General features: G+C 54.0%; 1 protein-coding gene across 8 annotated transcripts in view; it reads left to right on the top strand.

Moving 5' to 3' along the window:
- The window catches only part of TRPV4 (transient receptor potential cation channel subfamily V member 4), a 34437-nt gene extending 12202 nt beyond the window's left edge, over nt 1–22235 (top strand). For 3 of the 8 annotated variants that reach the window (XM_059139585.1, XM_059139586.1, XM_059139588.1), the window contains exons 2-16: nt 1885–2307; nt 4861–5033; nt 9199–9351; nt 10157–10297; nt 10839–11137; nt 12516–12695; nt 13935–14093; nt 14349–14441; nt 14880–14953; nt 15680–15845; nt 16100–16166; nt 18229–18545; nt 19522–19649; nt 20913–21034; nt 21509–22235. In XM_059139585.1, the coding sequence (XP_058995568.1) occupies nt 1916–2307; nt 4861–5033; nt 9199–9351; nt 10157–10297; nt 10839–11137; nt 12516–12695; nt 13935–14093; nt 14349–14441; nt 14880–14953; nt 15680–15845; nt 16100–16166; nt 18229–18545; nt 19522–19649; nt 20913–21034; nt 21509–21666 (2622 nt within the window). In that variant the 5' untranslated portion in view covers nt 1885–1915 and the 3' untranslated portion in view covers nt 21667–22235. Of the gene's footprint in view, nt 1–1884; nt 2308–4860; nt 5034–9198; nt 9352–10156; nt 10298–10838; nt 11138–12515; nt 12696–13934; nt 14094–14348; nt 14442–14879; nt 14954–15679; nt 15846–16099; nt 16167–18228; nt 18546–19521; nt 19650–20912; nt 21035–21508 lie in introns of those variants that run through there. The other 5 variants (XM_059139592.1, XM_059139589.1, XM_059139590.1 and 2 more) reach the window with 4 other exon arrangements.
- Nucleotides 22236–22616: the final 381 nt, after the last annotated feature.

The following is a 22616-nucleotide window of genomic DNA, read 5'->3' on the forward strand; positions in this document are numbered from 1 at the left end:
GTTGCTGGAGTCCAGGGCCGAGACAAGAACCCTGTGTGTCTGATTTCAGCACCTGTGCTCCTAACCTTTCCTTCCTCCCTTGATTAGACTCATCGAAAGCCCCTGATTTATTCCCAGGGTTGGCACGGAAAATGCCTGACCTCACTGAATTCTTCCCACAAGGCTATGAAAAGCTGCTGCCTTTACTCCCATTTTATTTTATCTTATTTTATTTAAAGATTTTATTTATTTGTTTTTAGAGAGAGACAGAGAGTGAGGGGAGGGGCAGAAGGGGAAGGGAGAGGGACAAGCAGACTGCCCTCTGAGCACAGAGCCCAACACAAGGCTTGATCTCATAACCCTGAGATCACATCCTGAGCCACCCAGGCGCCCCTGTACCCATTTTAAAGGGGAGGAAACTGAGGTTCAGGGAGCTGAAGTGACTTTCCCAAGGTCACACTGCTTGTCAATAGCAGCTGAGCCTAGAACCTAGGCCTGAGTGACCCGAGAGTACAGGCTTTCCCTCCCTACTGGTGCCCAGAAAAGGGCCAGTCCCCAGCAGGAGAGGGGACCCTCTGTAAGTTCCTCTGTACCCACCAACAGAGGCCTCTGGTGGTGCCCCTGCCTCCCCGGCCTTAGCCTCCCCTCAAGCAGTCACAAAACAAACAAGGCGGGAAGCAGTGTTTATTTGCTTCCCTGCTCATGTGTCGGGCAGGGAGAGGAAGACATAGAAAAGAGAGCTTTTCAGACATCTCCCTGCGGCCGGGGTGGGATGGCGGAAGTTCCAGGCCACTCGCCCTCAGCGCTCAGCACCGCACGCCTGGCAGGGCACCGCAGAGGGCAGCGGCCTGCCAGCCCGAGGGGCCTTACTCCTCCCCGCCCTTGCTCCTGGTTCACTGTCAGGCCCAGTGCTAGGGAGACCTGGATGTAAGTCCAACTCTTCTCCCTAGAAGCTGGGTGACGGCCCCTCTTAAAGCTCCAGTTTCTCCATTTGAGAAATGGGAACACATCACACCTCTGTCCACATGGCACCTTTCTAGGTGTTAGGGACGCAGGAGTGAACAAGACAGAAGCATTCCCTGCCTCCTGGTGCTCATGGCCCGGGAATGAACAAGTCCCATGGACAGACGGTCAGGGAGGGCTTCCCAGAGGAAGGGACAATTGAACTGGGATCACAGGTGGGTAGGAGTTAGCCAGAACAACAGGGGAGGGAAGGGATGGGCATTTGGCCCAGGGGAGCCAGGGTTTTGCACTATAGTAAGTCAGCTATAGTCTAGGAAACTCAGTTTCCTGGTCTGCAAAAGGGGAATCATGAGGATGGGCGCTAGGAGAGACAGAGGAGCCCTGGCTTACGCAGTGGGTTCACACCTCTGTTTTCTGAGCACCTGCTGGGCCTGGAGCATGCATTTAATCGTTATGTTCTAGTTAGTGCCTGACCATGGGAATTCATGCTCTCTGCTTGGACGCCCCCATTTTACAGGTGAGAAAACTGAGGTCATGAAATCAACTTGCCCAACGCCATGCAGTTGCTGAGTGTGGTGCCCAGATTTTTTACCTGCTCTGTGGGGCTCTGAATCTGGCCAGGTTGGGCAGGAGTAAAGCCCCAGGCCCCAGGCTTGGGGTCTCAGGGGTGACTCTGAGGCCCTTCTTCCTCCCCCTAGTGCCCAGGGTAGTTGGACCTGAGGCACATTTGCATTTCTAGGCCCCTAAAAGAGGCTCCTGTTGCAGCCCTTGCCTGGGGCCGGCAGCCAACCACATCTGGGAGTGGTCACCCCACACCCCTGTCATTACAACGGTGGCTTTGAAGCAGCTGGCAGCAGTGCTGTTTGCCCACATGGGAGGGGGCTTCCTGGAGCCCCCACCACTGGCCGGGCTCCGCCTGACTCTCCTCCTATTGCCTTGTAGGCAGAGCAGCGCAGACGGGTCGTGGGTCGGCATGGCAGATCCCAGTGAAGGCCCCCACACCGGGCCTGGGGAGGTGGCCGAGAGCCCCGTGGATGAGAGCGGCACCCCTGGCGGTGAGGCCTTCCCCCTGTCTTCTCTGGCCAACCTGTTTGAGGGCGAGGATGGCTCCCCTTCCCCTTCCCCTTCCCCAGCTGACCCCGGCCGCCCCGCCGCCCCTGGGGATGCACGACCGAACTTACGCATGAAGTTTCAGGGTGCCTTCCGCAAGGGGGTGCCCAACCCCATCGACCTCCTGGAGTCCACCCTGTATGAGTCCTCGGTGGTGCCAGGACCCAAGAAGGCACCCATGGACTCGCTCTTTGACTATGGCACCTATCGTCACCACCCCAGTGACAACAAACGGTGGAGGAGGAAGGTCATCGAGTGAGTATCGCGGGCCCCCTGGCCAAGGGTTTCCTCTGTGTCGAGTCCAACCACCCATCCATCCATCCGTTCTCCTACCTGTTCATTCAAGTGTCCACTTTTCCATGTATTTGTCTGTTCAGCTATCATCCAACCATCCATCCATTCATTTCTCCGGTTACTCGTCTTTCCACCTGCTCATCCACTCAGCCGGTCCATCCTTCCATACCCCTCTACCCTCGATCGCTCCACCACCCACCCACCGGAACCCATAACAAACCCCCTCAGGCCTCTTTGTGCATCTTGAGGACAGTCTTGAAGTCGGGAGATGGCCCATTATTGCCCGATCCCCGCCAGTCCTCCTTGCCAGTCACAGACTCATTTATGCCCTTGGATGAAGCCCTTGCTCAGTAAGGAGCTGTCCCTTTTCTTTATTCACTGAGTCATTGATTCATGTAGTGCATGTGTCTCAAGCACCCATCCCCCAAGCCCACATGCCAGGCAGTGCGGTTGGCCCTGTGGCTCTAGGGGTGAGCCACACCCGATCCTGCTCCAACTGAGATTAGACCCTGAGCAGCCTTCACTGGCACCTTCATTTTGGAGGGTGAGCCAGGTAATAAGCAATTAAATAGGCACATGAACATACAGTTTGGGTTGGGAGAGGTGCTGAGGCAGAGAGAGGAACTGATACAGGAAAGGTAGTCCAGGAAGGCTTCTTGGAGGAGTCAGTATTTTAACTCAATACTAAGGTATGAGAAGGAGTGGCCATACGGGGTGAGGAAGGTGTTCCAGTGGAGCAACATGCATGTACCAGGACCCGAGGCTGGAGGGCGTAAGTGTGCCCAAGGAATGAGGCCTTGTGGTCATCTACATGCTACTGGACAGTGTGTTTCACCTCTGCTCAGAGGAGAGCAAAGCACCCAAGGGTCCCCATCCCTTTCAGGCCCTGTTGGAAGCTGGTGGGTTCCATGTCTCCCTTTCCTCATCCTCAGAACCCCTTCTTCAAGCCCTCACTGAACCCCTACCTCAGACAGTCAGGGCCAATAGCTCATAGGAGGGCTGTGCAGGCACTGAGGTCTTCAGAGACCCCGAATGCCACCTAATGAGGTGTGGGGGTGAGGGCATTCTTTTCATTTCATTTTTTGGTTCCAAGCTCACAATTCAGGAGCAGATAAAATTGGGGCTGTCCAGGTGCTCTCCCAGTCGATGCCCCGATCTCAGGAGGGCACTTCTTCCCCTGCGTGGGGCCCTGCCCCTGGTGGGGAGTGTGCAGCCTGGTGCCCAGGAAGGAAGGAGAGCAACTGTCCATGTCCCCTGGCCTGCTACCTGTTCTCTCTGCCCTATAGCCCCTCCTGACTCAGTCTCCCCCCCGCCGACCTGCCACTGTCACTGTTCCCCCTTAGCTCCCCTTCTGTCTCCCCCACTGTCTCTGTTTTTGTCTTTCTCTGCTCTACCCTCTGTTCAATTGTTTGGACAGGTTCTTCCTGTGCCCCACATGTGCTAGCGCTGGGTGGGTGGGGACACAACAGAGAGGATTCTTGCTCTTCCTGGGGACCCCCGGGCTAGTGCTGCTCCCAGCTTTTGTCTCTTAAAACCTAGTATGCAGTAGGAGTCCAAGTGGTGTTTGTCCAATGACCAGGTGAGTATCTCTGGTCATCCACTTTGTCTCTCCACTGGCCAGTCCCAGCCCCTGCGGGTTGTGCCCTGTCTCCCCCTGACTCTGTAGCTTGGCATTTCTCCCCAACCTCCTCCCTCCCCCACAGGCTCTGGGGCACACAGTGGGTGCCAGATAATAGCCTCAGTGTCCACTAACATGTGCCATGTCCTGCTGTGCAGGGGGCCTTGAACCCGGCACCTGTGTGCAGGGCCTCATTCGTCTCAAATGTTTGTTGAGTGAATAAACCAGTGAGTGAATGGCGGAATCAATGAATGAGTTGCTTTATCTTTTAGCCCAGAGTTCCTCCTTTCTTTTCTTACTGGTTTCTCTTTTTTGGTCTCTGGCTTACTAAGTACTCAGTAACTGACCGATAGAAGAGTGGAAGTGTGGGTGGGTGGGGTGGAATGGTGGATGAATGGACAGATGGACAGGTGGTTGGATGGATGGACAGATGGATGGATGGATGGTAGATAGATGGGTGGATGGGTGGGTGGATGGATGTGTAGGTGGACAGATGGATGGATGGACAGTCGGGTGGATGGACGGACAGATGGATGGATGGGTGGGTGGGTGGGTAGATGGACAGACAGATGGATGCGAGGATGGGTGGATGGGCCAGTGGTAGATGTGCAGCTGGTAGGTGGGTGAATGGATAGGTGAGTGGGTGGATGGATGCGTAGGCAGGCTTATGTTTCTTTTTGTCTGTTTCTACCCAACACACAGTAGGTATTAGGTAGAGTTTGTTGGGATAAGATATTCCTTTGTTTCCCCAGCTGTCCCTCCCCTCTATTCTAGTCCCTTCTTAGGGCTCCAGCTCCCTACACCTCTCCACCACAACCCCTGGGCCCCTCAGGCCAGAGATGGTGGGGTGGGAGGGGGATGAGCCCTTCCATCACCCTGCCTTCCTCCACCTCCAGGAAGCAGCCACAGAGTCCCAAAGCTCCTGCGCCACAGCCACCCCCCATCCTTAAAGTCTTCAACCGACCAATCCTCTTTGACATCGTGTCCCGGGGCTCCACTTCTGACCTGGATGGGTTGCTTCCCTTCTTGCTGACCCACAAGAAGCGGCTGACTGACGAGGAGTTCCGGGGTGAGCCACTGAGGTGGGGGTCGTGGGTGGGCTAGCCAGGGGATGAGGGAAGCCTGGCATGGGGGCCCCCTTTCCTCTCAGCTTCTTCTCCTGTGTTGCTGGCCTGCATTGGCATGAAGAGCACTGGAGAGGGAGTCTAGTCTTGTGTGTCCTTTGCCATACTACTTAACCATTTTGGGCTTTTGCTACCGTTATTCATTCATTCATTCTTTCAACCTTAATTTATGGCAAGGTCAGTGTTTTACTCACACAGGTTCAAATCCCACCTCCATTACTTCAGGGATGTATGGCCTACCTGAGCCCCAACTTCCCCATCTGTCAACTGAGGAATAATAATAGCCTAGCCCTGGCAGAGTATTTCGGCTTCTGCTTGTGGGCTCTGCCCTACCCCAACCAACTCTTGGGGCTCGCCTTCCTAGGCTGAAGCCCAGGTCACCACTGCCCGCAACTTCTCCCAACCCAGAGAGCTCACTCCTGAGCCTTATCTGGGCTCCAACCTGCACCTCCAGGGATCAGCTCCCCCTGCAACCCTGGCCTTCCCTGCAAATTGGCAAAGTTGCCCTCTGAGCCCCCAGACCTGACTCAGTCACCTACTGTGTGCCGGGTGCCAGGTTTAGGAGCCATAATTAACTGGCCAAACAACCCCACAAATCAACATAAGATGTTGAGAACTGTTACAGAGGAGAGCCTATCTCTAGAAGGCTGGCGGCTGTCTGCCACTGGGGACTGGGGAAACTTCTGGAAGGTCAGAGGGGCCGTTTTCTGAGACTTCAAGTATTTCAGCTAAATTCAGTGCCAGAGCAGGGGGTACCTAGCCAGCATGTATTTTTTGCGTGTATCTTTCCCAACCAGATCCTTTGAACACCAACGCGATATGGTGCAGTATCTAGACTGTCAGAAGAGAATTCCTGGATTTATCAAAAATAGTCCTTCATGGTGTGCAGCCGGATGGTGGGGCTTCTTGGAGGCATGAGCTTAGAGTTGTGGCCCGTTGGGGCTCCTCCCTGTCCTTGAATGGTCTCAGTGACTATGTTTAAGCCCTTGGCCAAACGGCCCCTGCAGATCCCCCTAGAGCAGTCTGCACAAGAAGGGATAGGCTAGGCGGAGAGCAAACTCCTGTGTCTCCAGCAAGACCGTATAGCTCTGGGCTGGGCTCCCAAGGCTCCAGCCGCTCCTGGGTTTACGACCAAGTCAGGGGCTTGTCGCCTAGGCCAGGAGCCCCCAGGCAAGTGTATCTGTGTGCATGAACAGAGGTGGGGGGTCCCCCAAAACTGCAGAGAACAGTGCATGTTATTGGGGGATTAACCATGAGGCATATGAGGCTAAGTAAGCTATAGGGTGGCTCGTTTGCTCTTGCCCCTTCCAAGGCCCTACAACTAATTTTGAATTCATAATTGCATATTTGATTTCATAAACAGTACCCTAAAATCATGCAAGTCTGAGGCCCCCGAAAAACCCGGATCCACGCCTGCATGTTGTTCTAGCCAGAGGCTCATGAGCTCATCTGATTCTCAGGGGAGTCTGACCACCACCCTTCCAAGTTTGACACCCTCCCATCTGGGATTCCTTAAGGGCCCCTCTACCCTAGCAGCCGCTTTGCCACCTGGTGGCCGAGTCTCAGAACTGCGTGTCCCTCCTTGGTTCTGGGAAGACGCCACTCTTGGCATTTCATCCCAAGATTCAGGCTGGCAGCCCCCCACCCCGCTATAGCCTGGGTCTGGGAGGTGTTGGAGCCCAAATTCAAGGTCTCATTCCATACTCCACACAAACCATTTTGGGTTTTCTGTCGTTTGGAGTTACCTGTGGTGACCAGCTCATGAGGTGCTGTGCCAGGCATAGGGCGAACAATGGTGAATGAGTCAGAACACAACCCTGTCCTCAAGTTGCTTGCAGTTTCCTGGGGCAGATCAACATTCATCAAGCAGTCAAGGAAATAAAAACAGTTATAAACTGTAATGTGTGCCAACAAGCAGCTGTCTTGGAAGCTTGATCTAGTCAGGAAAATCTGGGAGAGCTTCTTGGAAGAGGTGACACTTAAGCTGAATCAGAATGAGTTGCAGTTAACTAGTTAAAAAAAGGAGGAAGGACCAGGGAGGGGGTGCAGCACAGCATGTGCAAAGGCCCTGTGACTCACTGCAATAGCATGTTCTTCCGTGACCACTCTAGCTGCTCTGAGGATTGAAGGAAAGCCAGAGAGGCTAGTGGAAACCTGGCAGGTGTCTTGGGCCAAGGTGGTGGCAGTGGAGATGGGGAGTGGTGGAGGGATTGAATAGGACATGCTGAAGGGGATGTGAGGGAGAAAAGAGGACAAGGACAAGGGTGACACAAAGGTTTGTGGCTGGAGGGAGACCCCATCCTCTGAGGAGGGGACATAGGTGGGCTGGGAGTTGGCTTTGGGAGGGAGCGCAGAGAGTTGCAAGCTGCCTGAATTAGGAAATGGACTGACAACTCCTCGAGGCTACAGCTGAGTGTGAGTGTGTCCAGAGAGACTTGCCAGGGCCCTTGACCAGCATTTGGGGCACCCCCACCCCACACTTATGCAGATGAGGAACTGGAGTCCGCTTTTCCTTCAATTCAAGGTAGAGCTCCTGGTGACTCTGGGCTGGGCACCAGGGATCCAGCATGAAGCACCTTGTCAGGAATGAGGCTTGTCCATGGGACCTCAGTCCTGGGGGCACCGGGCCTGGAACTCAGGTCTCTGTGAGTCTTTCTTGTTCTTCCCGCTGACTTCTGGCATCTAGGGAGAAATTCCTATGCCACCCTGTAATGGAGTATTGACTGAGAACTTTTACCGGCCCGGCGCTGGGCTCATCAACCAATATCTGGTAGCTCTTCGATGTCCTCTGTGACCTGTTTAGCCAGAGGGGAAACTGAGGCAGAAGAAGAGTCACAAAGGAATGGGGAATAAAGCCAGGAGTTGAACCCCAAGGTGCATGGCTCCCCCAGGTCTCAGCTCACACCTGCATCTCCTATTCTTTCTTTCTTTTTCTTTTTTTTTTTTTTTAAGATTTATTTATTTATCTGACAGACAGAGATCACAAGCAGGCAGAGAGGCAGACAGAGAGAGAGGAGGAAGCAGGCTCCCTGCTGAGCAGAGAGCCCAATGCGGGGCTCAATCCCAGGACCCTGAGACCATGACCTGAGCCGAAGGCAGAGGCTTAACCCACTGAGCCACCCAGGCGCCCCATGCATCTATTATTGATCCCGTTTCTGCTTTGGCCGTTCCTGAGGCCCTAGCATTCTTAGGGGAGTTCTCTTCCCATTGACGCTTGCTTGCTTGCTTGCTTGCTTTTTAAGATGTATTTATTTATTAGAGTGGGAAGGGACGGGTGGAGGGGCAGATGGTTGGGAGAGAATCTTAAGGAGACCCTGCTGAGCAAGGGCTCGATCTCAGGACCCTAACATCATGACCTGAGCCCAAACCAAGTGTCAGACACTCAACCGACTGAGCCACCCAGCTGCCCTGCATTAACTCATTCTTTTAAGATATAAGTCAACTCGTATATCTATAAAAGTCAACCCAAGGGAAAGAAAATTACCAGTGTCAGTGGACAGTGTTAAGGACCAGTTTCTATCATGCAGACACTGGCTTCATGAGAGAGGTTTGAGAACAAGCTCATAGCGGGACTTCAGTGTCATCGGTGGGACACCAAAGCCCTTTCCCGCCCCTCCTAAGATAATTTCATGTCCACAATGGTGGGCAGTCTGCACTTTGGGGACTGCTGTACCCCATCTGCCCCCTTCTAGTGGCATTCATGTAAATACTTCATGGGAAGAAGATCCTCTGTTCAAGTAGGTGGCAGATGCTTCCTGCTATGTCTGGCTTTAGAGCTTCACATTTGTCATTGGCATATCAAAGGCTCTGACAAGTCCTGTAACAAGTAAATATTGGTTGGCTTTCTTTAACCCAGGATTCCCCACCATTTATTGGATTTTTAAAATTCCCTCCAAATTATGGTTCCATATATCCCAATCTCAACAGGCTGTGGCTTCCCACATTTTGTAGAACTGCCCCTCCAGGTTTATTGGACCCCTCTCAGCACCATGGGGGCAGTAGGGAATGGGCTCAGAGGGGAGGTGTGACATGGCCCCAGTGCCCTGTCCCCTGCTGCCCAATTAGTTCCTTGGACTGAATGTCCCTCATCCCATATGTGTGTCCCCCCAGAGCCATCCACGGGGAAGACCTGCCTGCCCAAGGCCCTGCTGAATCTGAGCAACGGCCGCAATGACACCATCCCTGTGCTCCTGGACATCGCTGAGCGGACGGGCAACATGCGAGAGTTCATCAACTCACCATTCCGGGACATCTACTACCGAGGTGGGGCCCTGCACTGGGGCAGGGGTGATGCAGGGTGGTGGAGGGGGGTGCTCCTCTGACCCACGCCACCCCAAGAGCTTTCGTCTACACCCGGGGTGCCATCACACGTCCAGAAACTGATCACTGAATGACTTGCCCTTCCGTTGGTTCTAATAGTCCGTGAACTTGGCTTTGGGACCTGAGGTGCCATGGCTCTGGGTGATTTAAGTCTCCACGATAGTAGTCCTATGGGCCAGCAGCACTAAGGGCCAAGGGGATCACCAGTCCCTGATCCCCGGGGTCAAAGTTTTGAGATTCCATGAATCAGACTTGACTTTCCTGATTCCCAGATGTGGAGATTCAAAGCCTATGAATTTTATAAATTCAGTCCAAAATTCTGTGGGACCACAATGCCTTGGTCTCCTGGGGTAAAGCCTCCTGTGAGTCTTGACAAGTCCCCACACTTGGGATCTGACACGTGGGCTCTCCTCTGAGTCTACATTCCTCTTGCCCAACACATGTTAGGCCTTCACACGGCAGAGATCCTGGGGTAAAGCCCCCTGTGAGTCTTGACAAGTCCCCACACTTGGGATCTGACACGTGGGCTCTCCTCTGAGTCTACATTCCTCTTGCCCAACACATGTTAGGCCTTCACACGGCAGAGATCCCACATCCAGTCAGCGTCTAGAGGTCCGTTGTTGCCCTTGGGAGGAGCCGGCCGAGGCCTGGGGCTGCAGCCCACACTCCGCAGCCCTCCACCCCCGCCCTCAAGTCTGGTCCGGTCTTTGCCCCCAGCTGGTGACAGCCCTTCACCCCTACCCCCCAGGTCAGACCGCTCTGCACATCGCCATCGAGCGACGCTGCAAACACTATGTGGAGCTCCTGGTGGCCCAAGGCGCCGATGTCCATGCCCAGGCCCGGGGCCGCTTCTTCCAGCCCAAGGATGAGGGAGGCTACTTCTACTTTGGTGAGGAGGGGGTGGTGAGGGCTGGGGGACATGGGGTGTCCACAGCCCTGACTCCTCCCCAGACACCCTAAACCCTGCTCGCATGTCGTGTTGGTCCTCAGGGTCTTACTATGAGGAGTAGAGCATCACTGGCTCCTGGAGCCTCAGCTTCCCCATCTATACTGTGGGGACCATGAGCGCCCCCAGCGCTGTGATGGATGGTCAGCCCCAACACGCAGCACCGCATCATGCTCGTCCTTTAGTTTCCAAAGCTGGGACCAGGATCCCAACTACAGATCCCATACCCCCCATCACTACCACATCACCCCTGCTTAAGGCACACGCTATTAGTAGTTCAGGGCCAAAGTCCCTCCACATCACAGAGCCATACCCCATCTCCAGCATGTTACCCACAGAATGTGCACCTGCCTAATGCCTTGCTACTGACTGTCAGGACTGTGTCTAGCGTCCCCGGCTCTGTTCCCTGAGGATCCATGGGCAGAGCTCCCCCACCCCGGGTCCCCCTTTCACTGACCTTCCCCACCTCCCCCCCGGCCTGTAGGTGAGCTGCCCCTGTCGCTGGCAGCCTGCACCAACCAGCCCCACATCGTCAACTACCTGACGGAAAACCCACACAAGAAGGCCGACATGCGGCGGCAGGACTCCCGTGGCAACACCGTGCTGCACGCGCTGGTCGCCATCGCGGACAACACCCGCGAGAACACCAAGTTCGTCACCAAGATGTATGACCTGTTGCTGCTCAAGTGTGCCCGCCTCTTCCCTGACAGCAACCTGGAGGCCGTGCTCAACAACGATGGGCTCTCACCCCTCATGATGGCAGCCAAGACGGGCAAGATTGGGGTGAGTGCAGGGAGTAGGAGGCACAACCAGCCAGCATCCCCCACTCTTGTCCCTCTACACACACACACACACACACACACTGGAGGAGCGATAGGTAGTATTCATTATTATTAATGTGCACACCCACCTCCTATTATGCCAACCCCTTGTCCTCACCCAAGAACCTGCTGTGGCTCCCTATTGTCCAGCCACACAACTCAGCTTCATCCCAGAGCCTCTGTTCTCAACCCATGCCACTGGATGATCAGGCCCCACTCCCACCAGCCAGGACAAGCCACTGATAGAAATCAAAGTCCCAGGGCTCCACCCCTGGATACTCCCCTATAATCCATTATAGGGGTCCTAGCTTAGCCCCTAACCTGTTGAGCAGCTCTGCGCAGTTTCTTTCCATCTCTGGCCTCACAGCACAGGGCACTGATGACATCGGAGGCTGGTTCTGGGGTGTGCAATGTGTCTGGTGCAGAGTAGGGTGATTAGCTATATCCTTGACCTTGAACCACCAGGTACCAGTGGCACTCCCTGCCACTGTGACAACCCCAGAAGACTCTAGATGGTGCCAGCTTGTCCCCTGGGAGGCACCGTTGCCCTGATTGAGAACCAAGCCTGCAGTGCTCTGGAGTCAGGAGCACTTGGGTCCAAAGCCTGGCTCAGCTTTGGTGTGTGACCGGTGTGTGACCACAGGCATCTCCCCTCCCCCCTCTGTGCTTCAGTGTCCTTGGCTGTAAAATGGGGACGAATGTCCCACGACGACTAGAGAGGGTGATCCACGGAAGGTCTTTAATGAAGACCCTGGAATGGGTACTTAGTAAGTGGCAGGAATTATTCTTGTTCTATTAAAAACATGGTGAAGACTACAAAAACTGCAGTTCATGTAAGAGGCTTGAGGTACTGGAGAAAGCCTGAGTTTAAATTTTGGCTTTTTGCACCATTAACCTGTGTTGTTCTGGGCAATGCCCACCCCCCTTTCTGTTCCTCAGTATCCCCTGCATGTAAGCTACAGATAGTGGCATCATTTAACATGTCAATAAGATGGATTCACTGTTGTTTTAATTACATAAACAAGACATTCGTTCCGATTCCGATTTTTAAGGCTGGCCCAGTTCAGTCTGATGTCAGCTGAATGTTTGTGTGGCCTCTGGGAGCACCCTTCTTTTCCCTGAGCCTCTGTTTGGTCATCTGGGAACCAAGACCATAAGAGTAAGGACAAGAGGCATGCCCCATAAATATTTCCTCTCCTCTGCATCCTGTTCTCTGGGGAGGCGCCACGAGATGGGCTGTGATGGGTCCCCGGGTCCCTGGGATGTGAGGGGCTGAGTATGGGTGTCCCTCCCCGGGGCCTCCTGACCCACCCTTCCCCCCCACCCCCCACCCCGTGTAGGTCTTTCAGCATATCATCCGCCGGGAGGTAACAGACGAGGATACAAGACACCTGTCTCGCAAGTTCAAGGACTGGGCATATGGGCCGGTGTATTCCTCACTGTATGACCTCTCCTCTCTGGACACGTGTGGGGAAGAGGCCTCTGTGCTGGAAATCCTGGTGTATAACAGCAAGATTGAGGTGAGTGCTGGGGCAGGAGACAGAGCCTTGGGAAGGGTGGGATGGCTGAGAGCAGGGAAAGGACCCTGGCACCGGGAGTGGTCTGTAACTTATTTGCTGTGTGACTCAGGACAAGTGACCCAGCTTCTCTGAATTCCAGTTTCCTCTATCTTTATCTATCTATAAGGATAGTTCGTGTCCCTTAGGGTTGCTGGGAAGACCAACTGAGTTCCTTTGAGAAGAGTCTGGCACCAAATAAACATTATATGTCAGCTATTATCATCAGTAGTTGTTAGACGAAGGTTTGAAAGCTCCTTTTTTTCACTTAGCAGTATTTCATGAACATCGTTCTGCACCATTAAATATTCTTCTGCAATATCATTGCTGCAAGTAAATGTACCACATTCTAACTAACCATTCCTCTATTCTTGGTCATTTAGGTTTGTTTCTGCCTTTAACTACCAGGAATAACACTGCAATGGCATCTCTGTGGCTGCATTGTTGCACAAATCCATGGTGATGAGGGAACTCATGTCATTAATGGGACAGGACACTATACAAATGGGACAGAAACTGCTGGGGACGGGGTGTAGGTCTCCCCTTCCCTCCCCAGCTCCATGAGCTTGGACAGATACCTTCCACTGCTGGAGCTCACTTCCCCCATCTTTGAACTTAGGGATGAATCTGATTGAGGTTAGGGGTGGTGGGAAGTTTAGCATCTTGGTGCAAGCTTTGATGGATTAGTACTGTCTGTCTGGGACCGGTATGGAGAACTATTGTGCAGGGCTCAATTATTGATGACTTCCCCCCATCCACCCTATGGAGAAGAGTCACCCATGAGTTAAGTGTCTATCATCCTGGAGCTAAATTTCCCCATCCTGTTTCCTGACTCAGACCTTCTGAGGTTGCAGCCCAGAGATTTATATATTTTGACAAGCCTAACTAAGTGATTTTGCCACCAGGAGTTGGGGACCTGCCATGCTCAGGTTGGAGTTTGGGGACCATGAGAATAGCTCTCCAGCTATTCTCTGAGAATAGCTCTGAGTCCAGAATAGCCTGGAGAGGTCAGCTCTGGCAGAACTGGGCAGAGCCCAGTGGGGTTGATTTGGAATCCCCACCCAGTTCCCCGTGAATCCTTGAGTGTCACGGAAGAGTGGCTTAGGGAGGAGAGAGTGCTCTCGGTGCCAAGGGTGGGGACAGGTGTGTTAGAGTCGGCCTGCCTGGACCCCATGTGGCCCCCGCTCGCCCTGTCCCCCACAGAACCGCCACGAGATGCTGGCCGTGGAACCCATCAACGAGCTGCTGCGGGACAAGTGGCGTAAGTTTGGCGCTGTGTCCTTCTACATCAACGTGGTCTCCTATCTCTGCGCCATGGTGATCTTTACCCTCACCGCCTACTACCAGCCACTGGAAGGCACCGTGAGTGGCCGGGAGCCCAGCAGGAGCTGGGGCGCAGCTGGGGCACGGCTGGGTCCTCCTTTGGGGGTCCCTGTGGGAGAAACTGGAGAGAGCCCATGATGGAAGTGCCCCCTTCCCCTGTACCTGGGTGGGGGAAGAGAGTGAGGGAAGAGGATCCACAGGATCCAGGGGTTTGGGGGGCCTTGGGGGAACATCTGGATCTGGGGCCAATGTTGGAGGGGCTGGGTGAGAACTTGTGTGCCATCTGCCCCCCAGCCCCCCTACCCGTACCACACCACTTTGGACTACCTGAGGCTGGCTGGCGAGATCGTCACACTCTTCACCGGGGTGCTGTTCTTCTTCACCAACGTGAGTGCCTGGCCCCTTGCAGCACCTGCCCTGCCCATCCTTCCTCCTTTCATTTCTCCCCTTCCATGCCCTTCTGTCTTCTCCTCCAGGCCTATACCCTCCTTCTCTGCTTTTTCCTCTTTCCCCAACAGAAAAGAGCCCATCAGCTTGGGGCACCTAGGTGGCTCAGTCAATTAAGTGTCTGCCTTTGGCTCATGTCATGTTCTTGGGGTCCTGGGATGGAGCCTGCATCGGGCTCCCTGCTCAGCAGAGAGTCTGCCTCTCCCTCTGCCCCTCCCCCACCCTTCACATTCTTTCTCAAATAAATAAAATCTTACCAAAAAAAAAAGAGCCCATTATCTTGTCTCTGTACCACATTCTGCCTCCCTCTCTCTCCTCCCCTCCCCTCTGCATTCCTGCCAGCTCCACCCCTCTCACCTGCCTCCTCCCCTCTTCCAGATCAAAGACTTGTTCATGAAGAAATGCCCAGGAGTGAATTCTCTCTTCATTGATGGCTCCTTCCAGCTACTCTAGTGAGTCGAGGTCCCCAGGCTGTCAGATTCTGGGTGAGGAAGGTGGGATTGGGGTTGGGACTTCATCCAGATTTGGGGACAGGGGCGGGGGAGAGGTGACTCTATTAGGAGTGTATTCACCCAGCCCAGGCAATTTAGCCCAAAGTTAGGACAAGACCAATGCCAAGCAATAGACTCTTCTGATTAAAGCAAGATACTGGTTGCTACAGAGCTATCACCACATACACGTTAGATAGAAGTAATGTAACCTCTTAGGCTGGTGATTGATTGCTAATGTCTGCTAGGAGTACCGTGTGAAGAATTCCGAGGCACCTTTGTGTTTGGTGGGAAAGAGTACTGCACTTGATTAATGATGTCTGCCTGGGGCATGGGATTAGTTGCTGCCTGGGTACTACATCTTTCCCCTTTTTCTTAGGGAGCAATGAAATTCACTTATCCACAAAATCTCCTCTCAACACCACTTTTTCTAGCAATTTCAAAGGGCATTACTTTGGGATCCTGTAGGGCCTGAGGCCCATTGTACACATATTACTTGCCCGCTAATTGAGCGTTCTGGTCAATAGAATCCTGAAGAACCCAGTGAATCCACTTTGCTTCTCTTCTAGGGGGTCCAGAAGGCATCGGGATGGCCTGGCTCCCTGGAGGGCTTGGGGGCATGTCTCCCTCTCTGATGCCTCATTGTCCCCTCTCCCCTCTGGGCCCTCTCTTGGTCTCTGCTGCCTGTAGCTTCATCTACTCCGTGCTAGTGATTGTCTCTGCGGCCCTCTACCTGGCGGGAATTGAAGCCTACCTGGCTGTCATGGTCTTTGCCTTGGTCTTGGGCTGGATGAATGCCCTCTACTTTACCCGTGGGCTGAAGCTGACGGGAACCTATAGCATCATGATCCAGAAGGTAGGGGCCGTGGAACCTGATGGACTGTGTGTCCCTGGTGGGAGCCATGCACATGAAGTGTGCAGTTTATGTGTGTAGATAGTGCCCTTGGCCCTGAGGATATGGGGCTCTTTGGGGGCTGCAGGGAGGGTCTGGACATTGGTGGAGGTGGGAAGGGACAATGGTGGAGGTGGGAACACTTGGGATGGAGAAGTCAGAAAAATGAGAAACCACATGTCTCATGTTTGTCTCCATATTCCCACTGGGGTCTTTAGATCCTCTTCAAAGACCTTTTCCGCTTCCTGCTGGTCTACTTGCTCTTCATGATTGGCTATGCTTCAGGTGAGCTCTGGGGAGCCAGGTGATGTGGTGGGGGTGTCGTCAGGACCAGAAGGGCAGCCTGGTGTGTGGAGGACAATAACTAGCGCATGCGAGTTTCTCTCTGTGTGCCAGGTGCTGGGCTGAGTCCTCTTACGCCCCCGCCTCGTTAGTCCCCCTGATGGGTCTGTGAGGTCAGTGCTTTTATTGTCCCCTTTACAGGTGAGAAAACTGAGGCTTAGAAATGTTAAAAAACTTGCCCAAGTTCCAAAGCTAGAAAATGGTAGAGATGGCATAGTAGTGATTATTGTGAAAGGAGTCACGTGAACTTAGGGGCTTAAGACAGCCACTGTTTACTATTGCTCACAAATCTTTGGGTCAGCTGGGCAGTGGTGCTGACCTGGGCCAGGTTTGGCCCATCTCCAGAAGCTCCTGTGTCCATGGCCAGCTGTGGTTTAGCTGCCGGCTGGCCAGTCTAGCAAGAATGGCCTCGGTGGGGGTGACCTCGCTCTCTTCCCTGTGGCCACCTGTCCTCCAGCTGGCTCAGGAGCATTCACATGCAGGTCTGAGGGTTCTGAGAATGTATGTGAAAGTGTTCAAGGTCACTGCCTGGCATCCCTTCTGCTTTACTCTGCTGGCCAATGCCAGTGACAGGCCAGCCTTGATTGAAGGCTCGGGAAATAGATTCTACCTCTTGATGGAAAGACCCGCAAAGTCAAGTTGAAGGGGCATGGGTAGAAGGAAGGGTGAATTTGAATATGCAATCTACCAGTGCAGGTCAGTTCTGGCTGTCTCCACTGTGCCTTCTCCATGATGTCATGATGCCAGGATACCAGGGAACCTCAGTGGCACAAGCTGCGGGGGAAAGGTCAGGGATGGGGACGCTGACTGAGCCATTGGGTTGAGGAGATAGCAAGAGGCTACAGCTGCCCCTTCTCAGGGTTAGGACTGGGAAGAACTAGACAGAGTGCCGGGGGATCTGTAAGGTCAAGGGTCTAGCCCTACGGCGGTCTTAATTATGGAAACCAAGACAGGAGCTTAGGGGTTAAATTAGCAAATGAGTGGTCAGCTTGGTTGCAGGGCTTCTCCCAAGAGGGGACACTAGATTCCCTCCTCTGAGGCTGACCTATCACAAACATGACACATGGGCCTTTTGTGTCCATGGCCGACATTGCTAATGGATCATAGAGTGATTTATTTTTTCTTTCTGATAGGTCCAGATAAGGTCTTAGAATCCTTCTCAACACATGCATCAGCAGCCACTACACAACTTAACAGTGATAGCATATGGGTTGAAATGTGTTCACTGTAATTCCAGGATGAAGGTCCTAGGGGCTTGTATGCCCCACTGACTGAGGAGCTCAGCCTCCTTGTGCTACCCGCCTGGGATGGTGTGGGGACCCTTGTTGCTGCTGAACTGTGTTGAGAAGAATCCTGCAGCTTCATCTGGGCTCAGCGGGAAGGGATGTGCACCAGGATCGGTTTGAGATGTCTGGAGTAGGGGCAACGACCTTAGCAGTCACAGCCTCTAGAACAGTAGGGCCCGGTACCAGCTTTCAGCTTGCCCTTCTCTGTGAGCTGGTGTGGACTGGGAAACAGGAGCGTGGCAGAGGGTGTGCCCCCAGGAATGCTGGCCTTCCAGACTCCTAAGACCTCTACCAGCAACAGGCTAGATTAGGGTTACCCACCCTTAGCCCTGTTGCTTCTTGGGGCCAGATGATGCTCCATAGGGGCCCCTCCTGTGCATGGAGGGATGTCTAGCACCATCCCCTGGGGCCTCTCCCCTCCAGGTACCAGTAGCACTGGTTGTGCTCTCTCTGGTTGTGACAGCCAAACATTGCCAGACGACCCCAAAGGGAAATGCGGCTCCTGGCTGAGAACTTGTAGACTAGATCCCAGGACCGTCTTCCTTGTTAGCAAGAGTCTGTGGAATGAGTCAAGGCTTTGGACCCTTATGCTGGGGGACCCCAGGCCAGTGCGCTCCCCTCACCAAGTCTCAGCTGTCACCTCTGTCGAAGGGGCATGCTGCTGTCTACCCATCAGTGTGTGTCTTCACTCAGTGAATGTCATTCCGCCCCTCCCACAGCCCTGGTATCCCTTCTGAACCCATGTGCCAACATGAAGGTGTGCAGCGAGGACCACACCAACTGCACAGTGCCCACATACCCCTCGTGCCGTGACAGTGAGACGTTCAGCACCTTCCTGCTGGACCTCTTCAAGCTCACCATCGGCATGGGTGACCTGGAGATGCTGAGCAGCACCAAATACCCAGTGGTCTTCATCATCCTGCTGGTCACTTACATCATCCTTACCTTCGTGCTGCTGCTCAACATGCTGATTGCCCTCATGGGTGAGACGGTGGGTCAGGTCTCCAAGGAGAGCAAGCACATCTGGAAGCTGCAGGTGATGCCTCAGGAGCCCCGCACCCTTCCTGAACAGGGGAGGCCTGATCCATGGCAGGCCTCTCCTTGCCTTCTTTCCGCTTAGGGCCAACTCTGTTGTCTCCTTCTGCCTCGACTTCTCTGTCTGTAAAATGGACATGTGGACGTGGGGCTTGTTGGTACAGGGGTCTGCTGCCTTTGCTTTCCCCAAGTGCTCTATGCAATTCTAGAAAGCAATGGCCTTTGGAGGTCACACCCTTCTCAGGCCACATACGGCTCACAAATGGGAGGTTCACAATAAACAGCACTAGCACGAGACCCAGGAATGCTGCAGCCCCTTTACGGAGCATTTCAAGGAAATGATTCAATGAGAAGGAAAAAAAGAAAGCTCCAAGGTCATCCTCCTTGTTCTGGGTCTTGGGGAACGTCTGGCTGCTCTTAATCTTTATGCATACTGCTAGCTTTCTTTCCTAGGCCTCAGTTTCTCCACAGGGTATAATTCATAAGAGGTAAAGTGGCAACCTGTGGGCTTGACCTTTAAAGATTTATGTTTTCTGCATTGCCAGATTTTTAAAAAAATTAATGCAAAATTTTAAAATGAAGAGATTTCTCGTAAAAGTCCAGACTTCTGGCCTTTCTGGAAAGCTGGAAGCCTGGCAGGGCAGGTCCACATTCCCTTCCGGCAGTGCCTGCAGGGATGAGAGGCAGCTGCCTGCTTCTACACAGGGCTTGTACTCCCTGGTTTGCCCCAGTCCCCACCCTTCCTTGGTGGTTCCCAGCACCAAGTGGTGACATCGTGCATGTGTCTTGGGGCTTGGGCTGCAGCCTTCCTGCCTCTGATGCTGCTTTGCCCATTTGTGCTTCTGGCAGGCCCTGTGGGCATCTGAATGTATGACCTTGCTTCCAGGGCAGTCGGGATGAGTGTAATTTCTGCCACAAGGGCAGTAGGCGCTGGTGGGGGGAGGCTCACCAATAGCCTGCCCCTCTCCCCCGTGCAGTGGGCCACCACCATCCTGGACATCGAGCGCTCATTCCCTGTGTTCCTGAGGAAGGCCTTCCGCTCTGGTGAGATGGTGACTGTGGGCAAGAGCTCGGATGGCACCCCAGACCGCAGGTGGTGCTTCAGGTGAGCTGGGGCAGGCAGGAGAGTGGAGCTGAACCTTCTTGCGTTGGTCAAGCCTCCTTACGTTTTCTACCCATTGCAACTTCCTGAGCCACTGAGGCCTGATGGGCCCAACTGCAGTTCAGTTCTACTGGGTGATCTCGGGCAAGAAGGTTTTCTTCCCAGCCTGGGTTTTTTCCATGGATGACGACACCACCCCCTGGGGTTAGCTGCATGGAATCAATAGAGTTGGGCTGTTACCCAGATGCATAGGGAGTGCCCCCTTCTTAGGGGAACCTCTGGGTGAATCCTTTCTTTCAACATGACTCATTCTTCGTAAAGCGATTGCTGGCATCGAGTGCGACCGTCATGCCTTGAGTCAGGCAGAGCCAGTTTCCTGGTCTGTGCAGCAGACTGCACACTGGCACCCGCCTCCTAGGAAAGCCAGACAGTCCTATTCAGTTGGAACCCAAAGTTCCAATCCTGACCCTCTGATCGGTCAGCTTCGTGACCTTTTATGAACCGTATAACAAGCCCAAGATTCCTCGCCTGTCTAAAGGGGAACAGTGAACAGATCTTCCTCACTGGATACTAACCTGTAGAAATGGCTCCAAATAGGGCAGTTGAATGAAAATGACAAAAAATAATTTTCCAAGAGGGAAATTAGATTGAGCCTGTTGGAGCCCAAGGGGCTGCCTGCTGCCTTTGCCAGGGTGTTCCATAAAGAGGAGGGAGAGAATGTCGAGAAGCAGGGTGTCCATTGCAGATGAATGGATAAGCAAAATGCGAAGCATCCTTAGGAAATATGATTCAGTAGTAAAATGGAGTACAGTTCTGATGCACACTCCAGAATGATGGACCTCGAAGACGTGATGCTGTGTGAAAAACAGCCACACACATAAGGCCATGCAGTGTAGGATTCCATTTATACAAAATATCCAGAATCAGCAAATCTATAGAGGCAGAAAGCAGAGCACAGCTTATGGGGAGGTGGGGTAGTGGGACTTATGGCTTAATGGGTCCAGATTTTCTGCTTGGGGTGATAGGAAATATTAGAAGTAGTGGGGATGGTGACCCAACATAGGGGGAATCTATTTAATCCCCTGAATTGTATACTTAAAAATGGTGAAAATGGCAAATTGTATGTCACGTGTATTTTACCAGAATTTTTAGGGAAAGTAGGAGGATGGGTTGGGGAGCTGGAGAAGGGAGGCTGCCTGGGGGCAGGGAAGGGCTTCAGTCGGTGTAGGGGACCCCCTGACCTTTCTGCCTGCTGTGGCCCACCAGGGTGGACGAGGTGAACTGGTCTCACTGGAACCAGAACTTGGGCATCATTAATGAGGACCCAGGCAAGAGTGAGAACTACCAGTACTACGGCTTCTCGCACACTGTGGGCCGCCTCCGGAGGGGTGAGTGCAGGGGGCTGGGGGGTTGGGTGGGGGATATCCAGAGGTGCAGAGGGGGAACTGGGTCGTCCTCATACCCGATTTGCTTTGGGCAGTCCTGTCCTCTTTCGCAGACTCCCTGTTCACATCTGTAGAATGGGAGAGCCCAAGGGGCCAGCCGCTGAGCTGTTGCCTTTGCCACTCATGAACGCCTGGGGCACCTCCCTTCCCCTGCACTGGGTGCATGAGATGTGGGGATGCAGGCCCTCAGCCATTCTGACCCGGGCTTGAATTCTGGCTCTCCCGCTTGCCCCTGTGTGCTCCTGGGTTTGGAGGCTTGACCTCACGGAGCCCCGGTTTTGGCCTCTGTAAAATAGGGATGATAATCCTCCCCCTTTAGATCACCGTAGAGTGCCCAGGACACAGAAGGTGCTCAGCGCCCATGTGTGCCTTCTCCCCCCACCGCCCTCATTCCTCCCTCCGCCATGCTCACGACAGATCGCTGGTCCTCGGTGGTGCCGCGCGTGGTGGAGCTGAACAAGAACTCAAACCCAGATGAGGTGGTGGTGCCTCTGGACAACATGGGGAACCCCAGCTGCGACGGCCCCCAGCAGAGCTACCCCCCCAAGTGGAGAACTGATGACGCGCCCCTCTAGGAGCTGTGGGCGGGTCAGGGTCTCTGGCCTGCAGCCCAAGCCTGTCCCTCCACCCGCCTATTTCTATTCCACCTGCATTTCAGCGATGCCTCTGCAGGGCATCCCCCACGTGCTCCTTTGACCTCCAGAGGCGAGGGCTGGGCAGAGATGAAGGGGAGGCCCCAGGACCCTCTGGTCCCCAGCTCCTGTCCCCCCAGCTCCGCCTCCCCCACCCACTGCCCCAGGGCATGTGGCTCCTGACTGCTGGTCTCACTCCCATGGAGTCACATAAGCCAAGGCCAGGGCCTCTCTGCCCACGGGGGCTCGGTCCCCTGCCTCTCCATTATTTATTTGCTCTGCTCTCAGGAAAGTGGTGTGACCTTCGTCCCCAAAGGGAACCTGGCCGAAGCCTCAGGACCCCATTCCAGGTCATTGCCAGCCAACCCCCAGCCCCAGCCTGGGGCCCGGGTGGCACAAAGCACCCTGTGGCTTTGTGATGGGGCTGGGGCCCTTGCAGTGGGGCCGTGCCTTCAGTGTGTTCTGTAAAAGGGCTGGGGTTTGTCGGTGCCCAATAAATGTTCATTCACTGATGCTGGGGCTGGTAGGAATCCTGATGAGAGGAGTGGTAATGGCACGGGGATGAGAGCAGCGAGACGGGGGAGCTCAGAAATGCTGGTGGGGGCAGGGATGAGAATGAGGAGCGGTGGTGGTGATGGCCAGAGGCTGGACTCAGCGGCATTTGGTGGTGTGAGCCTAGGAGACACGGGTGAGATTGGAAGGGAGGGAGAAGATGGAGTTGAAGGGAATGGGGAAAGAGTAAGGTTGGCTGGGTGAGGGAGTAATGCTGAGGGGCAGAGAAATGTTACTGGCAGGGAGAGAACACAGGGGTAGGGGGAGTCATATTGGCAGGAAATAGTAACGTTGGTAGGAGAGAGTAATGTTTGTAGGAAAGAGTAATACTGGGGGAGGAG

This window comes from Mustela lutreola, chromosome 11, assembly GCF_030435805.1.
Source record: "Mustela lutreola isolate mMusLut2 chromosome 11, mMusLut2.pri, whole genome shotgun sequence".
NCBI classification, from domain to species: domain Eukaryota; kingdom Metazoa; phylum Chordata; class Mammalia; order Carnivora; family Mustelidae; genus Mustela; species Mustela lutreola.